Source organism: Olea europaea, chromosome 4 (assembly GCF_002742605.1).
Source record: "Olea europaea var. sylvestris chromosome 4, O_europaea_v1, whole genome shotgun sequence".
Taxonomy (NCBI): domain Eukaryota; kingdom Viridiplantae; phylum Streptophyta; class Magnoliopsida; order Lamiales; family Oleaceae; genus Olea; species Olea europaea.
In genome coordinates, this window is record NC_036240.1 from 9195049 (window position 1) to 9212000 (window position 16952).

Sequence of the window (16952 nt, forward strand, 5' to 3'; positions counted from 1 at the left end):
TCCGTTTTCCGGCCAAAATCAACCGGAGGCAGTAATTTATGATTTTCAACAATCTTGTGTGGAATTTCATGCTGAATAACGCGGTCAGGCGCGTTTCCCTAGGTGAGAACCGTAGAGGCCGAAAATTGCAATTTTTCGACAAACTGCCCGTTTACGTTTGGTGCCGTAATAGGAGCGTCCGACCTCCGATTGCCATTATTTTTTGACCGAAGGTTCACCATCTCATGGGCATTCTGAATATCTGGCACGTGTATCTGTTGGACCATCGTACGAGAATTAATTTCAAAATCAGTTTCGAGCTGTACTTTTTCCAATGCTTCAATTCCGGCCAAATTGGACGTCGAGGACACCACCCTAGGGGTTTTTGGGCCTTCTGAGTTCATTGGTGATGGTCCCATGTCCAAATTCTGATCAGAAGTGGGTGTTTCGATGACCTTGGGATTCGTGCCATGATTTTTCAAACTCAGATCTATATATTGGATCATGAATGTCCTGCATAGTTTTATTGAATGCATCAATGATATTCCTCACTATGGACAGGAATGATGTACCTCATGATAATACATCAAATGCATGATCCTATTTCCATACAGGGATAGAAATGCCCGTTATCAATCTCTATTTATCTCCGGAGCCTGGAAAAGATAACATTTTAAGACAAATGAAAACTAAATTGATAAGGAACTGAAACGTAAGCGTAGTTATCTTCTGGGTTCTCCACAAAGTTTAGATCAGAAAAGAGTACAATCCCAGAAGCTTTTCATTTGTTTATTCAATCTTTTGATGTTCCGTGTTACTTTAACCTTGAACTGAAATCTATGTTATAATACTAGAACTTCAATGAAGCTGTTGGCAGCTTTTGACAATATTAATAACATGTAATTCAATAAGAAGATACACAGAAATGCTTAACGGAATAAACAAGTGAGTTCACTCTTCCTTGAAGATTTCTATTTGAAAGACACAACTTTCATCTTTACAAAGCAGAAGAAGTGTAACGTTCAAGCACACCTGGCAGCCATTCTTTCAAGTATGTTTCGCCAACTATCTCTGCATGAGCCAATGCACCTAGCGGAGTAACAGTTATCTGCAAGAATAAGTTAGTGATAATCAATCATCAAACTTCCTCTTCAATCACTGGCTACGAAAATTAGAACAGAGTAAACATACATATCCTTCTTGAAGGGGAACAGTAGTTCGTATATCCATCTTCCACATGTGATCCCCTGACCTAATGCACAATATGGCATTTTTCGAATTAAAAAACTCAGAAAGAGGAAGATAATGTATAATGCACTGCAAGTAGACTCGTGTGGAAACTAAAATATTATGCATATAGTTCTTAAGGGAAAAAAATGCATACTTTCGAAAAAGTGCAACAAGCTAAAAGAGAAAAAATCACGCTTATCTATTGAACAGAAGATGGTCGTGAAGTGCACTTGAAGTATCTAACTCAAAAATATAAGGACGAAATCCTATCCATAGTCATTGTTTAATAACATCTTTCCTCCTTGAGTATCAGAAGTAACTTGCCTACATCCCATATTAGCAATACTCTTACCCTGCTAAGTTAGCCGATAACCCTATTGGAATCCCCAGCACAGCACTTAGCATATTCTTCTGTATGATGATCACAATTAAAAATGAGGAAATTCACAAGAAGCGTGTCATAAACTCCATAAATTTATTATCAATTTAAGGCATAGGAAGCGAGAAGAAATATGAAATGCAGTAACTAGAAGTCTAAAAGAACCAAAATTTTAAGAGATGCGCTGAAAAGAAAAATATACAAATAAAAACGCAAATATTCATTATTTAGGATCAGTGGTGAGAGTAGATTGAGGTGCAAGAATTGAATGTGGTCAAGTCTGCAACATCTTATCTTAATGACATCAATAGCGATAGCAGTTGCCAATGGAAACCAACAAATTACCGTATGCCAGATGACATTTTTTGGCAAATCTATATTCAGAAAACAATTTTGATGATAAGTTATATTCTTGATTTCGACCAGTATTGCGCTGCTTATTTTTAGGCAAGCTCATTAACATAACTCCTCCCCCCGGCCCTGGAAGTTAGCAATCCAAGTAAGTTAGAAATTTTAAGTTTTCTAATAATCCCACTCTTGTAAGATGCATCAGATGAAAAAGTCTAACAATTGTATGTAGATTACATATTAATCTAATTTAGATTTACACACATAAATAACACAATCATATTTTTGTATTGTCAACACATTTACCAACCATAAATGTGCTATTACTACCTAGGGAGGCGCAGACATGCTCTCTTTCATACTCTCAGTGCTAACCTCATAAATCCATTGTTTTCCTGCGTATCATATAGACAACACAACTTCTCAGTTTTAATTTGGAAATTTTAATCAGCCAATTCATGGGTGTTGAAGCCTCTGCAATATGAGACTATTTCTGCTATGAGGTGAAATTCAAAAGGCTTAGATTAAGTAGAGAAATTCTAGGGTTCAATAGCCTGGACTATACACTAGGAAAGCTTGTCAGCAAAAACTACATTCCAAAATGAATTTACATGCTTAACTTATCTGTGACAATTCTTACGAAATAGAAAGCATTTGGACATCATTATTGATTTCCACTGGCTTAACAGAAACAGCATTTCTCCAAATAATACTATGACTAACAACCAACTTTTGGCTTACAATCACAAAACAGTATAAGGGCAAGAAATAACCCGAGACATCATTAGAAGGAATTTCCAAAATAAATATGGATGTCAACATTTGAGATTAATTCTTAAAATTCAAACTATCATCAAAGAACTAAGAATCACAATGCTTTTCGACATAGGACTGTAGTATATCAAAAATATAACTTATAAGCCGTAGAAACAACGATAAACACAAGAAAACTCTAAAGTCCCCCAACTAAGCAACTAAGCTACATAATTAACATTTAACCAGAAATTTACATTATTCAATGCAAAATTAGACAGATGATATATATACATACGAGGGCGTGGACGAGAGCACGCAACCTGGGGCATCTCATCATAGCTGTCGGTCGTTCGAGGAGATCATTACGCCATTTTGCCCCATTTTCCATTTTTAAATTTTCTGTTCTTTTTTTTTTTTTTTTCTTTTAGAAGAAATGTGATTTGATTATGGTGGATTTATTTAACATTAAATATATTCACATAGGCGTCATTGAATGAAGGTGTCGTGGTGTAGTTGGTTATCACGTCAGTCTAACACACTGAAGGTCTCCGGTTCAAGTCCGGGCGACGCCATTTTTCCTTGCCTCTTTTTAAAAATAATTTAATATTTAATTTTATCTTTTGCGCACCAAAAAATACAAAATCTAACTATTGGGGGAGTCATCGCCGTCCGCCGCCTACTCACTCCTCCGAGCGCCACCCAGGTCTACTAATTTTTCTTACCGTATGGAGGTTTCGATTCCTCCTCGTTGCTTTAATTCTTCTGCTCTAACCCAAGCTCGCCTGTTCAACACACGATTTAACCTCTCGCACCGGGTTCTTATCCCCGCACGCCTTCAGATGCGTAAGTTGCATCTCCTGCAAACCTTCGCTCCACTAATGGACTCTCGCTCTCACTCAACAATTCCTCATGCCTTCGACGACAATGGGTCGCCTTCGATGACGAAAGAACTGGGTAATTACTCGTCAAGTTTAATGTTTTTGGCATAATTTTTTATTTTGTGATTTTTGTTAAGGTCATTTTGGGTTGGACTTGACCTTAAATCCGGGTTTTAACACGAGGGTGCCCAACTGTATATAAATCTACTAACCATCTTTTAGCTTAGCCATGTCGGATGCAATTAGAATATGGTGGCCATGGTGATCGGTTCTGAAAGGAGGGGTGGAAAGTAATGACTCTTAATGTATCGCGAAGCTAAAGCTTGATTTGTTTGTGTATAACCAGTTAGGCGCCCTGCCCTTAAAAGCTGCTTCAGTTATCTCGTTAGAATTTGTTTTGTATTTTTGGTGATGGTTCTAATTCTTGAGAGATGTAGGCGGAAGATTTGGAGAAGTGAAGAGGGTTACAAAAGAAACAAATGTACACGTGAAGATTAATCTGGATGGTAATGCCGTGGCTGAAAATAATACAGGGATACCATTTCTGGATCACATGTTGGATGTGAGTTTTCATTTGTTTTTCTGTTTAATGATTAGTTATATAATATTTCTTCAAAATGATTTGTTTTGAAGGAAAAGGTTTTTGGTTTTATATATAGTCAAGACAGTTTCGGCTATGAAAATTATTTGTTAAGTTTGATGTCAATTTCAATTGGTCTAGCAATGAATTGGAGTTGAGAAAAAGAAACTTGTAGTTGGTCCCAAGTGGAACAAAAACTTAGCCCCTGTTTGGTGGCCATATTTTGGAAAAACGTTATTTTAAATAATCATTTTTTTGGAGAATGTGTGGTTAAGTTTTGGATTTACGTGTAGAATATTTTATTATGTGAATGCGTAGTTGAAAATGTGTATATAGAAAAAAGAGTTTGAAAGAATGGGAGATAAATAGGGGCTTAGTTTGTTGTAGTAATGAGTTAAGTGATGTGGGTGTTAAGTTTATTCTTTCACTATCAGTCTGCTTTTATGCTAATGGTTAGATTATCTTTATGTTTCTTCAGCAACTTGCTTCGCATGGATTGTTTGATGTGCATGTGAAGGCTACCGGTGACACTCACATCGATGATCATCATACCAATGAAGATGTTGCCCTAGCCATTGGAACAGTGAGTTTTAGATAATTTATCCTTTTATGAAAATAATTTATCCTTTATTCCATAATTTCATGATCCTATGACTAGTGCTTAGGCATCACGTAGACCTCATGTGCATGTTTGCCAAAGAGGATTGAATAGTAGTTATGACGAAAATGATGCTAATATCTTGTTTGGAATGCTATCTAATTTTGTCAAATATGGTGTATCACACACGCGCTATATGTTCTTTGTCGCTGATCTGTGTGTTGTTGTTTCTGAGATCCCTTCTCTGCTTATGATTCATGGGCATTGCAATGGTCTTGTAATTCCAGCCCTTCATTAAATGAGAGTTCGTGACTACCTTTACTTTACAACTATCAGTATGCGTTTGTTCTTATTTATTTATCAAAAAGCTGCAATCAATTTTCGGTTGATTTTTAGCTTCTATGTTTGTACATCTCCTTGTCTCTGAAGTCACACAATTTCCTATCTACAGAGAGAGATTTCATGTTCCAGTATGTATGTCAAAGATTCTTGTAATATGTGATGAGTGATTTAAACTTTAAATTTCTAGAAGCCTTCAACTAGTGGATTTTACTTGAAAAAGTCATTTTTATTTTTTGCCTGAAATTTTTTGGCAGTACATACAGAAATTGGCAACTCTAAATGATTATCCATGCAGGCTTTGCTGCAAGCACTTGGTGATAGAAAAGGAATCGGCCGGTTTGGAGACTTCTCAGCTCCACTTGATGAAGCACTAATACATGTATCACTGGTACGGTAACAAACCTTCTATGAAGTAATTTTCTGCCAATTTGATTATTTTCCATCAAATTGAAATTTAGAAAGATAAGTGTCTGCCATGTGGACTTGGACGATGTAGGTATAATCTCTCGTTAGCATCCTTGAATTCTATTTAATCTGGTTAAGTGAGTATGGCGGATAACGTTTATGAGAATGATACTAAACTCATTAATGCAATCAATCTTGGATGCATAGAGGAGGCGAAGTACTGCTTATAACAAGATTAGATTACTTCCTTGACTGTCTGTTGTGGTGTTCATCCGAAGTTATGTTGTCAGTTTCTGTAATGAAAAGTCTACATTTATGTAATCATTATATACTTTAACTATACTGTAGGATTTATCTGGAAGACCACATTTGGGTTATGATCTACACATACCGACAGAAAGAGTTGGTACGTACGACACTCAGGTAATTTGATTTTTATATTTACTTTGATATTTATGGATGAATTTATTTGAAATTTTCTTAATGTTTGCTAGCATGATTGTGTTCTACTGATGGTTACCAGTGTAGTCAGCCAAATTCGACACGATTTGATTTTTACTTTTTCTTAACAGAACAATGTTAAGATTGTTTTACAATGACCTTGTTTGTTTGCTTTTAGCTGGTGGAGCACTTCTTTCAGTCCTTGGTCAATACCTCTGGAATGACACTTCATATACGTCAAGTAAGATTGTTCTACTCATTTTTTGTTCTTCAATGATGGTTAAGCATAAAGATAGTCTTTTGTTACAATTAATAGTGGATAACACTTAACATGTATGCACCTTAGATAATTTACTTATTTTTATCGGAAAAGGGCGGGTAGCTATCTAAAACTAGTCATTGCAAAGCTCATGCATTTTGGCAATATTGATGAGAAGTGCATTTTTGGCCAAGCCAAAAAAGTCAACTTATAAGTAACTAAGTTTTTCTATTGATAAATATTATAAATGAGTAAATTACTTATTTAAATAATAAGAGTTACTTACATGATGAGTAACTTTTTTTTCTTTTTTTTTTTACTAAAATAACTTATTCAAGCATATTTGGAAATTACATACTATTTTAGTTCTAACAGTTGCTGCAGGATGTACTATGGTTTTTTTTAATATGAAACGCATATGTGTATTATCTTAAATCTTCCACGTGGTTTCATGTTGAGCCTCTGTTTGCCAAATTTATATATGATTTATAAAGACGAATGGTAGTTCGTCTCACGAATTTGTGATTAAAATTAATGTTTGACTTTAACTGTATTTATAGATCATTTATAAATTTGTATCCAAGCGGACTCTAAGTTCTATATCTGTATGTTTCTGATCGGGAACAGCTTGCTGGGAGAAATTCTCACCATATCATTGAGGCAACCTTCAAGGCTTTTGCAAGGGCTCTTCGTCAAGCTACGGAATATGATCCACGCCGTCATGGAAGCGTGCCAAGGTTTGAATTTCTTTTATTTACTCGAGATTTGTATAGTTTTGTGGGCCCAGCTTTGGGACACAAAGTGACGTATAATGAAGTATGCCAAGATCTTAGCTTCTTTAATAGTGTCCAATACAATTCAATCTCCTACCAAAAAGGCACTAAAATTATAGGTGCGTAGCTGAGAAAATAATCACGCATGCAACATTTAGTGGTGTTGATTCAATGGTCCCCCGAAAATATGTAGATTATGTGAAGCTGAACTCGAAAACTTTTGTGTATGCAGCTCCAAAGGGGTTCTGTCGCGTAGTTGATTCCCAAAAGCCATGTCGAAGGAGGATTATGGTAAGCATAAGTTGATAATGATAAATTCCATCATGAAGAAGAATACAATGAGGTTTTCTTGGCTGTATCTCCTCCTTGAAGGCATTCTCACTTTTCCTAGCATTGCTGTTGTAATAAAAGTTGGGAATTATCAGATCAATTGCCATTTTTGCTCTTACAACGAAGTGTGATTCGTATATTTTTATTCGAGTCCTTGGATACTTGGAGAAATGCCCTTGTTGTACAACACTTGCCATAAAATTTAATTATTGAGATAAATTTGTAGTTTTTGAAATTCTTCATTCTTTATTTAGCATCATATGCTGCAACGCATTTTTAAGGTACATTGCAGTCTCACGTATTTAATGAGCAAATTTGAACAATGCTTTCATTTGGTCAAGCCTGTGCGTGCCTTTATATTGTAGAATGCCAATCTGTTGGAATATAATTATTTGCAAAAGTCAAGTTCCATTTGGATGATTGAACACTGGATTCACCATCTAATGCTACCAAATGCGGAACGAAATAAAAATTTTGATCTTTGTTATCTTGTTTCTTGTTCTTTAGATACATATTTGTTATACAGTATTGGACATGACATGACTCAAAAGTATAAAAAAAACAATATTTTTATATTCTTCATTTCACTATAATATTGTCATATTGAACGCCAGCCAATTCTTTTATCAAAGAACATCTCCAGAGACTCTTTAAACATAAAATTTTCTCTATTTTAAAGAGTCAATACTTAAAATTTTGCTCCAAAAAACTCTTTAACTTAATATTTTAAAATAGAAAGTGGTTTTGACTATCTAAACTTGCTCTATAAATAAATACACTCAAACTATTTCAATTTTCAATGTAAAAAAATAATTTAACAAATTGAAGAAAATCTAGTGAAAACAAAGAAGAGAAAAAAATAATAAATACTTCCTGGGATAATCAACTCAACTTTCAATTTCTTTTTCCTTCTTAGTCATGTCCACAATTAATCAGTCCAGCGTATCAAATATATATTTTTATTTCTTGTGAAATCATTATTACCATGTCTTTTTTGTGTGGGCAATTTGCACAGGTTTTTGTTTATTTCCTTACCCCATTTGAGGTGAGATTGTGTCGTTCGTGAAAATTCCCGACAACAAAACAAGTAGTGCAAACAAACGACATATCAAGTCAAGCACTTATTTTGCAAATACTACGAATGGAGAGAAAATGGAAAGAAAACACATTTCTAGCAGAGCGAGGGAATGATAAATGAAAACTTATGCAACAAAGAAGACATAACCTGCTATTTAATGCAAAGAGAAACAGTACAATAAACAAGATTTTAACTTCTTTTTCTTCTTTAAACATTTCCTTGTTACCAAACATACCACGGAAATGGCCAAATAATCATGCAAATTACAAATTCTTCTGGCCTCTCTTTTTAAGAATTGACAGCAGTTCTATGCCTCTTATCTGTTTTTCCTGTTTATCAGATTAATTTGTATCTTAAGCATAGATGTCTGCAGCAAACTAAGTCGCCCATTCGACTATTTTTCATCCATAACAGTTAGTCAAACAAATTTACCTCATTGACAACTGTTTTTTGCCCTCTCCACCCATTCAAATATTCCCTAATCGACTACTTTGCCACGTCAGCTGTTCGTCTAAACTTGGCAATATCCTTCGAATCTTTCTTTAGTGATTCGGGCAGTGTCTTCACCACCTCTCTTGCTGATTTTAAGTAAGCCTTTGGCAAAACTTTTCCAGATTTCGTCTTCTCATTAGGAATGAAAAAGGACTTCATAGTTTCAAGCACTCCGTCATCTTAATCATCCAAGACATTTGACTCTTCCCCAGCCCAAGCAGGCAACTCGACTAACTCGCAGTTCAAGTTGAAAAAACATGAAAAAAATGGCGCCACATCCTAAAACAAATTGGCGACGAGATGATGCTTCTTCAGACGAGAACATAGCTTGACACCTGAATTGCAGTCTATCTGTTTTCTTGAAAGATCAAGAGAGCAGCTAAGGACAGGGAATAAGAACGACAAGAAAAACATCTCGAAGACTGGTAAATGAATAAAAGCATTACAGAAGTAATCACGCTATATGTACGGGGATTATTCAAACTAGTTCGACTGCAGCAAGTGTACATGCTCACATATAGATGGTTGAATCACTACGGATTTATGTGTGTTTTCTCATTTCTTTTATTGCACATGTAAATGGGAATTACAACTTAATCCATAAAAATGAGATTACTCTGAAACTTAGGCCCCTCTAACAAAGGTACTAGAACCTTCTAGCTGGTCGTAAAATCTTGGTATCTGCCTATAGCCGGATGGGTCCCTCAAATCTTTCTCCAATTGATTAATCACTAGGATTAGACAAAACTTCCGAACCGAACCCTACGGTTCTTCTCAAGTTAAATACCCGAACGAGTATTTGAATTAAGAACCGACGGGTATGGTTCGGTTCTCGATTCTAGGCCAATATCCGAAGAACCGAATCTCCGTAATTTTTTTAATTAATTTATTTTAAATAAGTAAAATTATTTTATTTTTTCTAAATAAATTTGTTAACTAGTTAATTTAGTTCAAATCACAAAATATGATTTTCCTATTTCTAATTTTCAGTTCAAAATCAAATTAATCAAATTGACCTCAATTTTATCCAAATATGTTATTCTACTGTAGTGTCGTTTCTACCGGAAAAAATCGAATTAAAGCTCTACAACATCTCTCTTAATTATTTTGAGCTCGCTTTCTTTCTCTTTCTGTGATTTTAATAATCAAATTTATGACGAATTCAGCAAAGATAGACGTGAAATACATAAGATTGAACTACGTTATTTTGTAAGAGCTAATATTGAACATATCATTAATTAAATTAACGTAACTTTATATATATTAAAAAAATTAATTATAATACGGAATCGAATGGAACCGAACTGGACCGAACCGAATGGAACCGAATCCGAACGGTTCCGTAATTAAATTTGGACCCGACGGTTTCACTTACTAAATACCCGAAAATTTTTGATTAGTTCGGTTCTAACGAGAACCGAATCGGACCATGTCCAACCCTATTAATCACACTTCTACTCGCATTCGCAGAAACCCACAACAAGAGGAATCAAAGGCCCCCATAAAACCATTAAATTTGGAATATCAACCAAGCTCAAATTCATGGAAAAATGGATATTAAAAATTTGCAGCAGAAACTCAAATTCAAGCTACCAATCCTTGTATAATTTCTGCAAATATATCATGTTGGAGACAACTTATAAAAATGCCAATGTAAGGGTTGGTTTTTAATAAATTTGTTTGACCAGTTTTAACCTATAAGAGTGTGATCAAAATACAATTTATATGAATGAAAATTTGGACAGAGTTTCAGTATAAAGATTACGCAAAACAAGGATTAATAAGGAGTAAAAATAGAGAATAATCCAAGGCGAGACGTTCTCTCTTTCTATAAGACAAATTGCCCCACTACGATGCTCATGGTGAATGACACTTGTCTCTCAAGATACAATAGATTCACAACTTGTGGTAGCAACACTTCAAACCACAAGAAACCGATGAACTTTTGATAGAATTTCCCCTCTACAAAGGAAATGTATGAAATGCTATCGAATTTAGAAATGAGAGAATTGCAAGAGGAGAATGAATGCTCAATACAATTGGTGTATCCAAAATCATGTCCATATAGTTCTATATATAGATGTAGAAAGGGTGCAAATGAAGTAGTATGGGCCAAAACATGCATCCTTTCAAAAAAGTTGCAACACTTGGCTAAAACCTGCATCCTTTCGAAAAGTTGCAGCACTTCATTTCTTCCAACTTTGGTCATCAATTTCTCATTCATCCGGAATTGGTTTCGAGATTCCAAATATACCACGACGATCTACTCGACGAGTAAAATAAATTGGTCTATTTACTTTTGTAATTTGACCATCGGATCAAATCCGAATATTTGGTCGAAGTTGACACGTGGTTACACCTTTTCATTTTTCAATTTTTGGTTAATAATTTGAACCAATTCCTACAATCCCTCACATGAATGGAAATTCGAGTATGCGTATGCAGATGCAATGTAGAAAGGGTACGAAGAAATACTGCATCAGGGATGGTGGCTTCTGGTCTTGAACCTCCCTTAGTGATATACTATCGAATTTACTCGGCTATTTGATGAATCATAGGTCTTGAACCACTCAGCTTTTGGCGTAAGTCAAGACAACAGTACTCACATAAATATTTTCCATATTATGTACTTAGTTCTCATGACTTGGTTCATTTTGGCCCTGAACCCTTCTTGGTTTCATAAGTGTTTAGAGAATTCAAACCTTAAACAATTCTTATCGAAGCGGCCCACTTCACACTTACATAGGTGACCTCCTATTAAGAGTATTATGCCCTACTCCACTTGACTTAATCAAGATATATGAATCATTAAAAGATAATCTTAGCCTCTATTCACTCTGCAGAAAGCACTTTAGTATCATAGGAATGAGTTGGGAATTCTAATTTCCTAAGTGCTTCATGAAATTTTCACAACTTAGTTGTTCCTTTGAACCAAGATCTTGGGATCTCCAGTCAACAAGGTAGGGTTACCATTGCAAAAACTCTTACATAGGAAACCTTAATCCCATTCCTCTCGATAGGCAACGCACTTGATCTCTAGGCGATCTTTTTGTAAATGGATCTGCAATATTCTCCTTTGATTTCACATAATCTATGGAGATAACGCCATTTGAGATCAGTTGCTTAATGGTGTTGTGTCTACTACGAATATGTCTAGACTTACCATTATACATGCTGCTTCGAGCCCTTCCAAGTGCTGATTGACTATCACATTGATACTTATCGCAGGTACTGGCTTGGGCCAACATGGAACATCTTCTAAGAAATTTCGAAGCCATTCTGCTTCTTCTCCAGCTTTGTCCAAAGCAATAAACTCAGATTTCATCGTTGATCGAGCTATGCACATTTTCTTTGTTGATTTTCATGATACAACAGCTCCATCAATGGTGAATACATAACCACTAGTGGACTTGTAATCCTTCATATCGAATATTCAATTCGCATCACAATATCCTTCTAGTACCGCAGGATATTTTGTGAAGTGTAATCCATAGGTTAAGGTATACTTCAAGTACCTTAGAACCTTCGTCAAAGCCTTCCAATGATCACGGTTTGGATTACTTGTAAATCTACTAAGTTTATTCACCGCAAAAGCAATATCCGGTCGAGTGTAGTTTGTAATATACATAAGACTACCAATTATTTGTGAATACCTTAGTTGTGATATGCTTTCTCCCGTATTCTTGACTAAGTGTATACTTGGATCAAGAGAAGTTCTCGCAGAACTTTCCTCAAACACGTCAAACTTCTTAAATACTTTTCTATGTAGTGAGATTGTGAAAGTACAATTTCATCTTGCATTCTAGAGATTTTAATCCCTAAGATTACATCTGCCACACCCATATCTTTCATATCGAAATGCTTTGTTAGCGTCTTTTTGGGGTTAAGCAACATTTCGTGACTATTTCCCATTATTAACATGTCGTCCACATATAGACATATAATTACATAGGCATGCAGTGTATGTTTAATATATACACATTTGTCACATTCGTTGATCTTGAATCCATTTGACAACATTATTTTGTCAAACTTTTGGTGTCATTGTTTAGGAGCCTGTTTTAATCCATGCAATGACTTAACAAGTTTACACACTTTATATTTTTGGTTAGGAGAAATGAACCCTTCAGGTTGCTCCATGTAAATCTCCTCTTCTAACTTACCCGTTAGGAATGCTATTTTTACGTCCATTTGATGAATCTCAAGATTGTGTATTGCCGCAATTGCAATTAACAACCTTATCGACGTGATTCTAGTCACGGGTGAGTAGGTATCAAAGAAATCAAGTCCTTCTTTTTGCCTATATCTTTTAGCAATCAATCTAGCCTTATATTTATCAATGGATCCGTCAATTTTCAATTTCTTTTTGAATATCCATTTGCATTCTAAAGGCTTGTTATCGGGAGGTAAATCAACCAACTCTCATGTATGGTTTTACATTATAGAATCTATCTCATTATTGATAGCTTCTTTTCAATGCGGTGCTTCCGGTGTAGATATTGCTTCATCAAAAGTCTTTGGATCATCCTCTACCATATAGGTTAGAAAATCAGGGCCAAACGTCTTGGAAGTCCAAGCCCTTTTACTACGCCTTAGTTCTTCCTCATTTGAAGTTCCATTGGTAGTTTCATACGTTCTCTTGTTAGAAATTGTATTTTTCTTATCTTTGCAAGGAAAAATATTTTCAAAGAATGTCGCATTCCTTGATTCAATTATGGTCCCTTCGTGTACGTCTTGTATTTCGGATTTGTGTACAAGAAATCGATATGCACTACTATTATTGGCGTATCCAATAAATATGCAATCTATCGTTTTAGGACCGATTTTCACTTGTTTAGGCTTATGTACCTCAACCTTAGCCAAACACCCTAACACTTTCAAGTATTGGTAGGATGGAGGATGGTCTTTCCATAGTTTATATGATGTCTCTTCCATTTTCTAAAGAAGTATTTTATTGAGAAGACTATTTGCCGTTAAAATAGCCTCTCCCACATGTTCTGTGGTAAACCTGAACTTATTAACATGGCATTTATCATTTCTTTAAGTGTTCGATTTTTGCGTTCTGCAACACCATTTGATTGAGGAGAGTAAGGTGTCATTGTTTGATGAACAATTCTATGTTCAGAACAAAAGTCTTCAAACGGTGCCCCATATTCACCTCCTCTATCACTACGAATATTTTTTATTCGTTTTTCAAGTTGTGTTTTAACTTCAGCCTTATAGATTTTGAATATGTCTAAGGCTTCGTCTTTACTTCTCAAAAGAAAGACATGGCAAAACTTTGTATAATCATCAATAAATGTCACAAAGTATTTTTTACCACCTCGAGATTTTATAAATTTTAGATTGCATATATCGTTATGGATCAATTCAAGAGGGGTTGTGTTCCTTTGTATTGAATGTAACGGCGTTTTAGCCAATTTTGTTTCAACACATGTTTCACATTTATGATTAGGATTGATTTTATGCGTCGGAATTAAACTTTGATTCATTAGTTTGCGCAACGATTTGTAATTCACATGTCCTAATCGACTATGCCACAAACATGAAGGCTCAAGCAAGTAAACGGAATTTATAGTTTTATTCATAACAACTTGCTTCGGTACAATTGTAAGAACATTCAACTTGAACATTCCATCACACATGTATCCTTTCCCTACATACATCTCATTTTTAGACAACACAAATTTATTGGATACAAATACAAGTTTAAAACCATTCTTGCTAAGTAGAGACCCGGACACTAAATTCTTTCTTATATCCGGCACATGTAGGACATTGTTGAGGACGAGTTCTTTCTCGAATATCATCTTTAAAGTGACTTTGCCTTATCCTTCAACTTTGGAACTTGCAGAATTTTTCATGTATAGTTGTTCCCCATTCAATTCTTGATTGTTGAAGAACATCCCCTTGTCCGCACACACATGGCGGATAGCACCGGTGTCAATCCACCATTCTCTAGTATTTCCAATCATGTTGCATTCGGACACTACTACAGATAAACTCATTTCTTGTAATCCATCAGATAGAGTGTTATTTGCAACCATGTGGGCTTGAGCATTCTTCGTTGGTTTTCGACATTCACTTGAACGATGTCGAGCCTTGCCACAGTTGTAACAATTTCCTTTGAACTTCTTAGCCTTCTTGGAATTGTCTCTTCGCGGTGCATAATTAGGAGCCTTTCGTTTCTTGTTTGTTGCATTTGGTTCCATTTCAACAAAATTTGCACCATCTTGATCAACCGGCCTTCGTTCGGTTTTTCAATTGTCTTCTTCAATCCTCAAGCATACAATCGATTCTTCCAAGTTCATTTCTTTGCGTTTGTGCTTGAGGTAATTTTTGAAATCTCTCCACATAGGAGGGAGTTTCTCAATAATGACAGTCACTTGGAATGATTCACTCAATTCCATTTTCTCGACGTAGATGTCGTGCAACAAGACTTGAATCTCTTGCACTTGGTTAATTACGATTTTGAAATCCACCATCTTGTAGTCCAAAAATTTGCCAACAATGAATTTCTTTTTTCCGGCATCCTCGGTCTTGTACTTTGTCTCCAAAGAATCACATAGTTCCTTGGCTGATTCCTTTGAACTATACACCCCATATAGTGTATTATCCAATGCGTTTAGGATATAGTTCTTGTATAGGAAGTCCGAGTGCTTCCATGCATCTAAAACAATAATCGATTCACGATTATTTTCTCCTTCTTGTACAGCCGGCGCAGTTTTTTTTAGAAATTTAGCCAAATTAAGAGTTGTGAGATAAAACAACATCTTTTGTTGCCACTTCTTGAAGTCTACTCCTGCAAATTTTTTCGACTTTTCCCCATGTGGGATAATAGTATTATGGAACGATATGGCCACGGGTGGTACTACATTTTTGGAACCATTTGGACTTGACGAAGTCCCGATGGTAGTCATTTCTGTTACACAAACAGAAGTTCAACAAAATGATGATAATATCAGTTGAGGAATAGTACACAAAGCGCTATTCAAACAAAGTAATATTTGTCCACAACTAATCACAAAGACACAAACTTTGTCTTAAGATTGTTGGAGACGACTTATAAAAAAGGCTATGTAAGGGTTGTTTTTAATATATTTGTTTGACCAGTTTTAACCCGCAAGAGCGCGATCAAAACACAATTGATATGAATGGAAATTTGGACAGAGTTTCGGTATAAAGATTACGCAAAATAAGGATTAAGAAGGAGTAGAAATAGAGAATAATCTAAGGCGAGACGTTATCTCTTTTCTTAAGACAAATTGTCCCGCTACGGTGCTCACAGTGAATGACACTCGTCTCCCAAGATACAATAGATTCACAACTTGTGGTAGTAACACTTCAAACCACAAGAAACCGACGAACTTTTGATAGAATTTTCCCTCTACAAAGGAAATGTATGAAATGCTATGAAATTTAGAAATGAGAGAATTACAAGAGGAGAATGAATGCTCAATGCAATTGGTATACCCAAAATCATGTCCATAGGGTTCTATATATAGATGTAGAAAGGGTACAAATGAAGTAGTGTGGGTCAAAATATGCATCCTTTCAAAAAAGTTGCAACACTTGACCAAAACCTGCATCCTTTCGAAAAGTTGTAACACTTCATTTCTTCCAATTTTGGTTTGCAATTTCTCATTTATCCAGAATTGGTTTCGAGATTCCAAATATACCACGATGATCTATTCGACCGGTAGAATAAATTGGTCTATTTACTTTTGTAATTTGACCATCGGATCAAGTCCGAATATTTGATCGAAATTGACACATCGTCACATCTTTTTATTTTCCACTTTTACACACTTTTTCATTTTCCAATTTTTGGTTAATAATTTGAATCAATTACTACATATCATAAAGCATTACTTGAATTGAACTCGCCAAGTTTGCTACTATGCCCAACTGAATAATAAATGGCAAGTGGATACATCTTCATAGCGAGAAAAGATGCCATAATTGCTTTTAATCCTACCAAAATTGAGTGGCAGAATCTTCTTGACTCGTTGTACTCAACGAGTCACGAGAATATCAACACAAAATTGTAAAAGTTTAAATCTTTCCCCTCTAGAAAGCAAATG

At 35.4% G+C, this 16952-nt stretch overlaps 2 protein-coding genes and 1 non-coding gene across 7 annotated transcripts; 2 read left to right on the forward strand and 1 right to left on the reverse strand.

Annotated features, from left to right (window-relative positions):
* Positions 1-479: 479 nt before the first annotated feature.
* Positions 480-3172, reverse strand: LOC111393548. 3 transcript variants are annotated; one of them, XM_023019129.1, is made up of 5 exons: positions 2988-3172; positions 1562-1620; positions 1171-1231; positions 1012-1087; positions 480-635 (listed from the first exon to the last, which is right to left on the reverse strand). In XM_023019129.1, the coding sequence occupies exons 1-5, from the start codon at positions 3078-3080 to the stop codon at positions 619-621; spliced, it is 306 nt and encodes a 101-aa protein (XP_022874897.1). In that variant the 5' UTR covers positions 3081-3172; the 3' UTR covers positions 480-618. The 3 variants fall into 3 exon arrangements, 2 of the variants coding, with proteins under 2 accessions (XP_022874897.1, XP_022874896.1); XR_002702441.1 differs by lacking the exon at positions 480-635 and adding an exon at positions 2267-2331 and having other exon boundaries at positions 674-1087; XM_023019128.1 differs by lacking the exon at positions 480-635 and having other exon boundaries at positions 674-1087.
* An 18-nt stretch (positions 3173-3190) lies between these two features.
* On the forward strand, positions 3191-3264 carry TRNAV-AAC. The gene has a single exon. It is a non-coding gene; the product is annotated as a tRNA-Val (tRNA).
* A 50-nt stretch (positions 3265-3314) lies between these two features.
* LOC111393547 (imidazoleglycerol-phosphate dehydratase) lies at positions 3315-7533 on the forward strand. 3 transcript variants are annotated; one of them, XM_023019126.1, is made up of 9 exons: positions 3315-3646; positions 3793-3915; positions 4008-4132; positions 4629-4733; positions 5386-5478; positions 5844-5918; positions 6115-6177; positions 6823-6932; positions 7201-7533. In XM_023019126.1, the coding sequence occupies exons 3-9, from the start codon at positions 4124-4126 to the stop codon at positions 7226-7228; spliced, it is 483 nt and encodes a 160-aa protein (XP_022874894.1). In that variant the 5' UTR covers positions 3315-3646; positions 3793-3915; positions 4008-4123; the 3' UTR covers positions 7229-7533. The 3 variants fall into 3 exon arrangements, with proteins under 3 accessions (XP_022874894.1, XP_022874893.1, XP_022874895.1); XM_023019127.1 differs by having other exon boundaries at positions 3525-3646; positions 3798-3915; XM_023019125.1 differs by lacking the exon at positions 3793-3915 and having other exon boundaries at positions 3327-3646.
* Positions 7534-16952: the final 9419 nt, after the last annotated feature.

What these genes read in the sequence shown, in the direction of transcription:
- LOC111393547 (XM_023019125.1), top strand. Translation starts at nt 3,418, where the DNA reads ATGGAGGTTTCGATTCCTCCTCGTTGCTTTAATTCTTCTGCTCTAACC. An exon ending in TTCGATGACGAAAGAACTGG is followed by an intron (nt 3,647 to 4,007) that starts GTAATTACTCGT and finishes TGAGAGATGTAG; the next exon opens with GCGGAAGATTTGGAGAAGTG. An exon ending in TTGCCCTAGCCATTGGAACA is followed by an intron (nt 4,734 to 5,385) that starts GTGAGTTTTAGA and finishes TTATCCATGCAG; the next exon opens with GCTTTGCTGCAAGCACTTGG.
- LOC111393548 (XM_023019128.1), bottom strand. Translation starts at nt 3,080, where the DNA reads ATGGAAAATGGGGCAAAATGGCGTAATGATCTCCTCGAACGACCGACA. An exon ending in GTGCTCTCGTCCACGCCCTC is followed by an intron (nt 1,621 to 2,987) that starts GTATGTATATAT and finishes ATCATCATACAG; the next exon opens with AAGAATATGCTAAGTGCTGT. An exon ending in TTCCCCTTCAAGAAGGATAT is followed by an intron (nt 1,088 to 1,170) that starts GTATGTTTACTC and finishes TTATTCTTGCAG; the next exon opens with ATAACTGTTACTCCGCTAGG.